We start from the raw sequence: 11,441 nt of genomic DNA on the forward strand, positions 1-11,441 counted from the left end.
GGTGGATCATGGACCTAGGACTAAAACCAAGGACTATAAAATTCATTACAGAAAAGCTAGGAACAACACTAGAAGTCCTAATCCACAACATAACAATAACAATTGACATGAGACTAGATATCAAATGATGAAATTTTGTATGACCAAGGATTTATTTATTGTGAATACCTTTTTTTTTCAAAAACCAGAAAAAATTATTTTACTACACATGTCCCTGATGGAATCAAATTGACAACATCTGTGGAAAGAGATAGTGGGAAAGCTCAGTATAATAAGTCAGAACCAGGTTGAGGCTGGCTGTGGAAAAGACTGCCAGTTACTCTTAATGCAAGTTGACACTGAAGAAAATGAAATAAAATCTGAGAGAGAAAATAAAACTTTGACTATATCTCGCTTAAATTTAGAAACCATTTATGGGGAGAATGTTGAATGATGAAAGAAACATCAAAAGAATATGAGAGAAATATAGAGTCACTGAACAAAAGAAAAGGTGATCAACACTGAAACATATCAGGAAATAGCATATGATCAAGACCCAATGGTACTGAAGGCAGAATTTCAAGGTACAGTGATGTGCCAAATATGATAATGGTTACCCATGGTGGACAGTGTTTGGTGGAGCTTCCTGATTAAAACTTGGAAGCAGGAGAGGCATCCACTTCTGAAATGGCTTGCCTCCAGAAACTCTATGAACAGTGCTCAGACCTTCCATTCATAGGGTCGCTATGAGTCATCTACGACTCGACAGCACCTAACAACAACAGTTTTGTATCGTTTCTAATTTTCCATTTATTTTGTCAACTTATTCTTGTCTCATTTTCTTATGTTTTTCTGGAGTTTTGTCATATCTATTATCTGCCTCCCTTGATGACATGGCGCTCTGGTACCCTAGTGGCAAGAAGCTGTGCAGCAATCCCAAAGACAACAAGGTTCAAATCCACTAGCTACTCCACAGGAGAAGGGTGGGCTGTCTCCTCCCATGTGATTCACTGTCTCTGAAAACTCTCTAGAGGGTCACCTATGGGTCAGTTCTAATTCTACAGTACACAACAACAACCACAATACTTCACCCCATCCCCCACCCTGGTGGCTTCCTTGAGTTTTTTCTTAATCTACTAAAAGTATCTAGGCATATGTCTTTGAATTCCTAATCAGATAGTTTTAATGGCATTTCTTCTTCTGAAAGGCTTTCTGGCTCTGTGTTTTTATAACTTGTTTGATCATTTTATGCTGGTTTTGTGTGTGACTTAAAGAGCTCTGGTGGTGTGGATTGCACGGGTAGCTCAAAGGCTGTGCGTCTCCTGAGGCTAAAATCCACCAGAGACATCTTGGGTTAAAAGATGGACAGTCTCCTCTGTTATGATTTGCAGCCTCAGAAACCTGATGGAGGGGCACTATAAGTCAGTCCTAAATGAACAGCAAGTGAGCTTTTTGAGGGAGTTGATACTAAGATACTGTTCTAGGTGTAATTTTATTAATAAGTTTATTGCATGTTGGTTTGCTTCATCTTGATTTTTTTTTTAATGTTGTGTATCTGGACAATGAGTTGTACTCAATATGGATCGTTAGTTTGGATCGTGCCCTTCACCACCTGCCACTCATATGTGGGCATGGGTCTTTGATCATTGGTGAGCAGATCCAGAACTTGACTATAGTCTGTCATCAGACCAGCAGTGTTGAAGCTGATGATTGCACTCAACCAGGAGTGGGACATTCTCTGTGGTGCGAATGGCAGAGTACATACAGTTGTTGGTTTCCCATTTTTTTTGGTCATTGATAATCGATGTGGATGTTGGTGCAACCCTGAGTAAGCAGGGCCAATTAACCTGGTTAAAGGCTGCGATTAAAAGCTACTTACATTAACTCAGAATGGCCATCCTGTGCTGGTTTGCAGTTCACAGCCTCACTGTTTGCTGTTCTTGCCCATCTTTTGGTCTCATTGATATTATACCTCCTTCTTTATCTGATTCAAGTGTCAGCTATGTCCGTATCACTTGGTTTCTTAAGCCTTTATTTTTTTATTTTTTTTTTTTAATTTTTGGTGCATGGGCTGGGAAGGTTTCTTAAGCCTTTATTATGAAAGGTCTGGGTAATCTTATCTGCTTAACTTATCAACTTGAATCTACCCTCACTGGGTATTTTTTTATAAACAAATATAGAATATTAATCATAAATTATATTTTGAGTGATAATTTCTTTTTAGGAAGTCAGATGAAATTATGAATCACTACATTTTAGTAGTATCAAGGATATCTAGTAATATAGGTTACAAAGTTTCTAAATACACATTGCATAAGAAACCTAGTCCTCCTTCTTGAATGAATATATATATACTAGATAACTACTATTTTTGTAGACTAATCTGGTGGTTTTAAAATATATTAAACTGTATTAAACACTAGTAATGAGAACAAGATGTCATGAGGCAGAGGGAATGATTATCTAGAGCAATGGCAGTGAGTTTAGCTGTGTGAACTTATAATGTAAAACCTGTGGATATCTACCTTTTAGCTCTGTGGTGAGAGAATGCCTAGGTTCTGGTATATGCTTGGAATAAGCCAGAATCCTTAAGGGGAAGCGGAAAAGGTCAGTCACAATGGAGGACATACTAATTGTGTTCATCCCAAAAGGCCTAAAACTTAGAGAATGAAAGAAGCACAGGGGGGAAACTAATTAATGTTCCATTTATTTTAGTGTAAAAACTCCCTGAATTCCAGCAGGAAACCTTTGTCCCAGTGTATTCACTTGCTAGTTGTCATCAAGAAAATTGGGTATAAATTGTATTAATTGATGTCTCTTCCAACGGGAACTTACAAATTGCTAACTTTCAAAGCAAATCCAAATTGGGGGGAGGTAGGAATCATAACTTCAACTGCCACCTTCTTTTATTTTGTTTTTCTGTCTTTAGCCACCTTGTAGTAATCCAGGTACCATTTCAGCAACAGCCACACAGCTACACACTTGTGTGCCACCACTCATACCATACATCCCAGGTGCTTTGCAACGCAGACAGAAGTGAGGGTTCTGAGCCAGGCCCAGCTACTCAGAGACTCATTAACTTGTGTCCTATGGAGCTGAACTTAGTGAAAATAAATAGTAACCATGGCTGGATTCCCTATTGATAACCAATCTAGTAATCTTTTTATTTAAAAAATTACCATCTCCTGTTTTACACACTTGAGTTCTTTATACCTGAGACCAGTTTTGATACTTCCATTTATTTTAAAATTACATTTTCTTGATACACACCCTTAATCATAAAATAGTTAAAGCAGTTCAGCATTATAATGAGTCAGCCTGTGGAATGTGGAATTCTTAATCTAATAGCACTTTCTTGCATAAGATAGTTTGAATAGCTACAATTTCTACAGTTCATTAATCTAATTTACTAGTAGTCCATTAAAATATCGCCTCTTTAAACTTATTTGACCAAATTTTTGCATTAATTTTATAGTACAATTTGGTTGATTTGTTCAAGAAATTTTAATGAGGAAGTGTGTTGAATACAAATACAACTTATTTAGTCATTATTTGGTTCCTGGGAGATGAAAAGCAATTATGCTACTATTTTAACCTCCTCTGTGTTATAAAGTACTTAAATTAAACATCTCCATCCTAATATGATGGGGGAGATCAGACTGCCCTCCTGACCATTTGTGAGTAGCCAATTTAGCTGGAAAATTAAAGCACAGAATAAAAAGCTACCTAGAAGTGCTCACACAATACTATTGCTCATTCCCTGTTTCCTTTTTTCCCTCTTTTCTCCTGATATGTATCTTCTTAAAAGTGCCAATCAATGGTAAGTTCCCCATCTGCCCCCTGGAAGAGGTGTGGAGGGTGTGGGAGGTTGTGTCTGACCGGTAGAATATGCCCACCTAGCCCCTGGCTCTGTCATGTCTTGGCCTGCATGCTAGTTATCACAGAACGTTCCACGTGTGCTGTGTGCATCCACAACATCTTGCTGAGCTTTCTGATATCAAAGCATGCAACATGATTCATCAAAACCTCGTCCCTAGGCCAGATCCCCAGTCTTTGCTTTGATTTCATGTGTTAAGTCCACATTTTCATTGTTATCTTTATAAGTCAAACCATTTTGTGCACTTTTATTTTGCTCACAGAACATTTGTAAAGTTTATTTATTTCATCATACAAAACTGTGAACTTATCTTTGGAATAAAACAAGACTGGTTTTCTGCCAGGTCTTGATGAAGTTTCAGACTGAAACTTCCATAAACCTTAGTTAGCGCCAGAAGGCTAAAGGGCTTTGATCAATTACCTCTGTAAAAGCAATATGTCATTTGGGCTGCTTTGTGAAAGCAAAGACTCCTTCCTTATTCCGGTCAGTGATATCAGTCCCACTGAACTGTCTAAACACTGAACTTTTCCTTTGGTGCTGAGCCATCACAGAGCTAACTGCCGCTGGAGGCTGAGACGATGCCACGTGCAGCAGCGTTTGGCTTCTCAGCCAAAGGGTCCAGGCGTGCTGGTTCTACCTCACTTTTTTCATGACCTTGTATTTCCCAGATGAGACCCACACGATGACCAGTGACACCAGCAGCGTGGTTCAGTCACACACTTACAAGAAGCGTGAGCCAGCCGACGTGCCATACCAGACTGGGCAGCTGCACCCAGCCATCCGCGTGGCAGACCTGCTGCAGCACATCACACAGATGAAATGCGCCGAGGGATACGGCTTCAAGGAGGAGTACGAGGTGAGCACCCCACATGGCCAGACCCCTCCTTCTGACACAACGTTAGCACTATGGCACCCCATTCACCTGGGTAGCCCCATGGGGTTCCAAGATGGGCCAGACACCTTGCTTATGGACCTGTTCCCATGTGGCTGTGTATAATACCAAGAAGGTGCCAAGCGCTCAGTGGGAACACTGTACTCCACAGTCTCTGTATTGAGACAGAGGCCTCCCTCTTAGGCTTTTCCTGTATTTAAGTGTGATGACAAATCTAAACATTTTTCTGGAAGAAACTTTCCACCTAAAGTATAGACCAGCCTGTGGTTTGGTTGTGAGCAGCGTGGAAGCCTGACCGAGGTCATGGCCTCTGATGGTTGTTACTGCCTGCTCACCCAGTATTGTGTGGGGGCAGTTTCCTGGGCATTTCTAGGGACAGTGGCCACACCTTCCCCTTCACAGTCCCTGTCATTAGATAACCATGCTGGAGAATCACACAGGCCTGAACAGGGTAAATCCAGTACAAAGAAGCACCATCCTTGGTGGCTTGTGGATGTGCTTCTGTGTGACTAGAGGAACTAAGTCTCTTCCTGCATTTTATAACAACAAAGTAGTGTGCTTACTCACAGAATGAAATGGCATTACTTACTTCATCAGGTATGATTTTACAAACATTAAAATGTGTTTCTGCACTATGCCTACCTAACCAGCTTGTAGTTGGGAAGCATCTTATGTGGAATTAGGGTATTTTTTAAAATCAGCTCCTCCCACTCTTAGGAGTTTCAAGCTCCACTTCTTTTTCTCTTTTGAGGACAGTCTGATACTTCATTTTATGCCCCAGATACTCTGCTTTTGGGGATTGACTTCCTTTCCCAGCTCAAGTCACTTGAGGCCCATTATAACAATCAGCACATCACTTTGCGTGATGCTGACCATGCAGTCTGCCCTCCTGTGAACACAGGTGTCTGGTTCAGAGCAGGAAAGCAGCCAGGCATGCTTCTGCCCACCAGCCCGTGCTCCCAAGCATGCTGCTGACAGCTCTCAGGAAGACTGGAAATCCTAGAAATCAAACCAAACAATGTCCCTGGCTTTAAGTCCAAAAGTAGTTCAAAATGTGATTTTGCATTTTAAAAACCTTAAACTCTTAAGTTTAGAAAGAAAGAGCAGTGGGCCTAGAGGATGGAAAGCCATGCTCCCAAGCCAAAGCTGGGTGATTCTACTCCGCGGCCCTCAGGCCTGCCTTTAATTGTTTTTGGTGAAACATTCTTCTAGGTCGTGTAACCCTGGTGTGTCCATTTGCTGTACAGAGGTAACTCGTGGTTGCTGTGAAACCAAACACTTTGACACTGATGCATCAAATGCGAGAATGGTTATGCATGGTGGACAGTGTTTGATGAAGCTCCCTGATTAAAAGGAGCTTGGAAGCAGGAGTGGCATCCACTTCCATAATAGCTTGCCTCTGGAAACCCTATGAACCTGGAGAGAGGGCGAAAGTTATATAGGAGGTGTCCAGGACTTTCATTCATAGGGTCGCTATGAGTCGCCTGCAACTCAGCGGCACTTAACAACAACATAAACTTGAGTTTAAGGTTTTAAACTTTGAGGCTTAATGTCTGCATATTTCCTTTTGCACTTATAAATTATTTTTAAAGACTGTGTAGGATCTAATAGGATTAATAGGGTAAGATTTATAACAGTGTTCAAAACTTATGAAAGACAAAATTAAGTCATAGAAGAATTTTAAGACTAGTGGATAGGGGTGATGTCTTAGTCCTTTCCAATATTCTAAATGCAGATACTGACCAACTGTTTATTAAAGATGTCAATGTCAAAGAGACTGATTACGAACTCAAACAGCAATCCACAAAAGTCCTGTGTCTAATTTTCCTGAACTATTTTAAAATTTCTACCTTGGATATTTGTATAATAAACTATGTAGTTGTTGTTACATGCCATCAAATCATGTACTCAAGAGTGATCTTTTGAAAAAGATCTGAACCCTATTCTATCATGTGCCATTCTCACACTTCTTGATAACTTTTGAGCCCATTGTGGCAGTCACCACATCAGTCCACCTGGTTGAGGATCTTTCTCTCCTTCACTGACCCTTTGCCTTTCTGAGCATCATGTCCCTCTCCAAGGAATAGCCCTCCTAGCAGCATACCCAAAGTATAATATGCTATATATGATGCACATTTGAAAGTATATAGGAAATTATTTCCCATTAAAGTCTTCTAATAAATATAAGTGCAAACTAAAATAGCTTATGGTAATTTTGCACAGATTATAGATGATGCTTCATTAAGAGCTGTTGTTCTCTGAAATAAATTATTATTAACTAATTACATCTCAAAAGACCATTTCCCTCATCCCAGATATTCATTAGGTTAAAGAGGACTATTTTAAAGAAAACATTTTTAACCAACAGGACCATTAATTAAAACTGTAAAAATAGATGAAAAGATAGGAGAGGGATAAAACAAAGAAAGAAAATCTACCAGTGAGCAAACCAGGAGCGCAGAGGATAGTGTTCTAAGGAGAAAGAGAAGAAAACAGTTCTCTTAAGAAGAACCTCCAAGCATCAAGCCAGTTGCTTATCCCTTCTGTTCAGCTTCATGAGAGCTTCTGTGTGTTAAGAGGAGTGAGACCCACAGCATTTTCCAGGCTGTGACCTTGCAGAAGTGTAACATCATCCTTTTCTCTAAGGTGAGTTGGAATAGATATGAACCACTAACCTTTTCGTTGGTAGCTGAATGTTTAACTATTTGAATCAAGTTTCCCAATCCCTCCAGCCCCCCTGAAGAATACAGATGTTGGCAAGAGGCTTGAGGGGGACCTGTGAAAAGTGGTAACAGTGGTAGTGGACAGACAGACCTGGCTGTGAGTGCAAAGGACATACAACAGGAACACCTTCTGTGAGTCCTCACCTGATTGCCTTGCACTTACATTCTCAGTCAGGCTTCTGGAATTAACCATATAGCAAAAGTCCTAGGCAATGTAGAACGTTTATTCCAGTACAAATTGGAATATTGGGGGGCAGTTTTCTTTTAAAGTTCACCTAATTGTTAGAACTCTCACAAACACAGTTGAAGCTGACACTCTGCTGGCCTCTTGAGGACCACGGGTATTGTTTCCTCAGTTTCAGAAGGTGAAGTTGTCTCCTATTAGGTTTCAAGGAGTGAGACCAAGACCACTGAGGCTGAGAGGAACTACAGCAGTCATCTAAGCACAGCAGAGCTGAAGGTGGCACAGGATCAGGATGGTTTCGAACAGTTATCCACAGGGTTGCTGTGAGTTAGAATCAATGCAATGCCACATAACAACAGCAGTGCTTAGGGGGAAATTGGTCATTTCTAAGTAAAATACTTCTGAAATTGTGACTTTTTTCTAAGTTGACTCTCTTGATCCCATATTTTTCTTTATATTTTGCAAAGCAGAAATGTTTGCAAATGGATCTGAGCCTTGGAAAGAGTCATAGCCAAATAGGCAGCATCAGAGTATGTCCAGGAAAAGGAATCAGGCATGAGGCAGGGATGAGCCTGCAGAGTATTCAGTGTAAATGTTTTTATTTGATTTTGTTCTAACAAGATAGTCATATTGCACATCTCACCAGGGAAATGCAATCATTTCATTCAAAAGAAACTCAGACATGAATCACAATAAAGAGTAAACATGCAGGATTGAACCGAAAATGCCATGTTGTCAGTGGAGAGAAGCTGAGAGTCTCAAAAGGAAGAACAAGTGGAAAGGGCAGGTTTGTTTATGTTGCTGTAAAATGAGCAGCTCACTTCTTTTGCTCACAAGTCGAAAGGAGAAGTCCCCCTGGAGACATTCGTGTCATACCAAGGAGTGGATGCATGAAGTGGAGAAGGCAGAGTGCCACCTCGGGGGCCTGGGGTGGAGGAGGGCCCTAGGGCTCTGTGGACTGAATGCTTTTGTCTCCAAATCCGCATGGAGGTGAAACGGGGCCACACCTTTTCAGAACTGATCACTCCATGGTTCAGAGTAGTGTGCCACATATCAAAATAAGGACGGTTTCCCCATAGCCCTGGTGGTCTCTCTACTAGCCCTGAAAGAAATCCTGGTGACATGTTGTTGTTGTGTGCCATGGAGTCACTTGCAACTCAGCACAGTAGCTCTGAACCCTGTCCTATCCTGAGCCGATGTCACTGTCCCTGAGACCCCTACTCCCATTACACCAGTTACTGTGTCAATCCATCTCCTCCACGGTTTTCACAGCCACACATGTGCTGCTAAGGAGGCCTGCGCTCCACAGGCTTTTTAGTGACTGATCTTTGACTGGGATCCTTCAGGAACTTCAGCTGGATTGAGAGATAGCATATCCACAATCAGATGGCCCTTTACTGAAAGCAGAGAATATAAAAAAGATGCTTACTTAAGTTTTATTGGCCATGCAAAGGCCTCCAGCTGTGGTGATCATAAGAAATTATGGATGGCATTTAGATGAATGGAAATTTCAGAATACTTAGTGCTCTTGCAAGATTGGCACATAGACCAAGGAGCCGTTGTTCAGAAGAACAAGGGAACATTGCATGGTTTAAAATCAGGACAGCTCTAAATCAGGATTGTATCCTTGAACCTTACCTATTCAATGTCATGCTGAAAAAATAATCTGAAAAGTTGGACTATATGAGGAAGTGTATGGCATCAGGATTAGAGTAGGACTGCTCAACAACCTATGATATGCACTTGGCACAAACTTAACTAGAAAAAGTGAGAAAGACTTGAAGCACTTAACTGAAAAAAATCAAAGACTACAACCAGCAAAAACAGTCTTTCAGAAGCACATCACCAGCCTATTCTTCCAAGGCAACTCTGGATGGGTATGAACTGCCAGCCTTTGGAGTAGTAGCCAGGCATATACCCATTTGCAACACCAAGGACTTTGAATTTTGCTTAACAACCATATGCTTGCTTTTTAACACAGAGGAGAGGCAGGTGGAATTTCAAACACTTGGTGTGACCTAGCTAGTAGAATGCCATGTGAACACAACTGGTCCAGGATTCCGGAGTGGAAGACACCCCTCTCCACTCTGTCCCTTCCTTCTGAGATGGGCTTCTCACCACTTGTCACATATTCTGACACACTGGCTGAACCAGTAACTTGTCATAATTGGTGCAGGTTGTTTTCAGTCCCACAGAAGACCAAACAACACAACAAACCCACTGAAAGCTAAGCATGAGGAATTGAAATGGGGCACTGGAAACAGAATCACAGGAGTTCTGCCCCTGGAGACTGACTGGCAACCAGATGCTGCTTGACACCTTTTGGGTTTCCCCCCCCCCTTTAATGTGATGGTAATATAGGTCCATAAGATAATGACAAGAACTCTTATCCAAAATTTTGAGAATGCTTCAGGCTATTTGGCACATGTTGACTGTGTATGTGTTTATGGGGACCTTCATAATAGATGAGTTTCTGCATTTTCTTTTTATAGTTTTTTATTATTATATTTTATTGATTTTAATGAACATTTACAGAGATTTTGGGTTTTCATTCATTCATTGTTGCACTATTTTCTCTACCCTCCTCCCCAGTTCGTTCTTTCTTTTTCCCCCCTTGAAAGTCTGTTTTAATTGTCCAGTTGCCACAGTGCTTGTCAAAGCCAGTTCTGATTAATCTCCTTTGTCAGTGGGTCCTTTGCCATTCCCTATCACTCCTCCCTGAGAGAGACTTCACCCTGATTAATAAGGAAAAGGAGATGGCGTATTCTCTTAGCTACTGCCTGCTGAAAAGGGACACTGTAGGTTTCAGGGTGAAGATCTTCTCTCACTACTCTAAAGGGTCCCTTTGGCAATAGGAAACACATAGACTATTATGGAGATTGATTTTGGAATTTAGATGCACTGTTATGTGCTAAGCCATACATGTTCATATCCTTGAAGATGTATCATGGAAGTGTTGCAGCCTAGAAGATACAAATTTAACTAACAAGTTAAAAGTATATGAATCAAAAATTAAAAAGCAATAATATTCCAAGTAGAGGCTCTAATAGTGACACAAATCATGTTACAGAGGGAAGGTAGTTCTTACAATAAAAAGCCTATGCCTAGAACTTTGTCTATTATAGTATAAAGGTTAGGAACCACAAGATGTAAAGGCTCAACTATGTCATTTATTATTCTTGAGTCCTGGTGCTAATTCCATCTACCACTGGGTTGTTTTACAACTCAGAAGTCCACATGCGAGGCAGAGGTGAAGTAAGGAACTGCTTATGAGGTTTTCCATCAATTCCAACAACTAAGAAATAGTGAGAAGAGTTAGGACCTCAGAAGACTTTTGGGACCAAATAGTAGGCTCTTTTGTCCAGGAGAAAATGAATATACTTACCAGTAATGTTAATGCTCACCACAGCTCTTCTGGGAGGATCTAAATCATTGAAGCATCCTCCTTTGTTTGCAGCTGGGAGCTGGGGCCTCTTAGTCCTGTCAGCCACGAGGACCTGATGTGAGTGTGAGCCACCCTTGGCCAAGTGTCCTTCAGATCCACACGTAAAGCAAGTGAGTGGGAGCTTCCTCTCTACTCCCTTGCCTATCTGCAGCTCTCATCTGTGACACTTCTCTACTGAAGTGGCCCAGCTTTCCACAGTGGAAGTAATTCTGACCTTCTTTATTACCTTTGGGTGGCATTGTATATGAGTAAAACTTCCTTTTCCTGACACAGGCCCTAAACTGGCAGCAATAGCTGCTCCAATAATTTTGGCCATTCTCTGGTCTTTTCTCTTCCCTCTA

At 41.0% G+C, this 11,441-nt stretch overlaps 1 protein-coding gene across 2 annotated transcripts in view; it reads left to right on the top strand.

Annotated features, from left to right (window-relative positions):
* PTPRM (protein tyrosine phosphatase, receptor type, M) overlaps positions 1-11,441 on the top strand; it is a 921,068-nt gene that overhangs the window by 663,582 nt on the left and 246,045 nt on the right. Inside the window, exons 17-18 of one of the 2 annotated variants that reach the window (XM_006891411.1) lie at positions 3,788-3,799; positions 4,525-4,712. In XM_006891411.1, coding sequence (XP_006891473.1) covers positions 3,788-3,799; positions 4,525-4,712 — 200 coding nt within the window. The remainder of the gene's footprint in view (positions 1-3,787; positions 3,800-4,524; positions 4,713-11,441) is intronic. The other variant, XM_006891412.1, reaches the window with a different exon arrangement.

The sequence above is a fragment of the Elephantulus edwardii genome, unplaced genomic scaffold, assembly GCF_000299155.1.
Source record: "Elephantulus edwardii isolate Elephantulus edwardi_28Jun2011 unplaced genomic scaffold, EleEdw1.0 scaffold00097, whole genome shotgun sequence".
Lineage (NCBI taxonomy): Eukaryota > Metazoa > Chordata > Mammalia > Macroscelidea > Macroscelididae > Elephantulus > Elephantulus edwardii.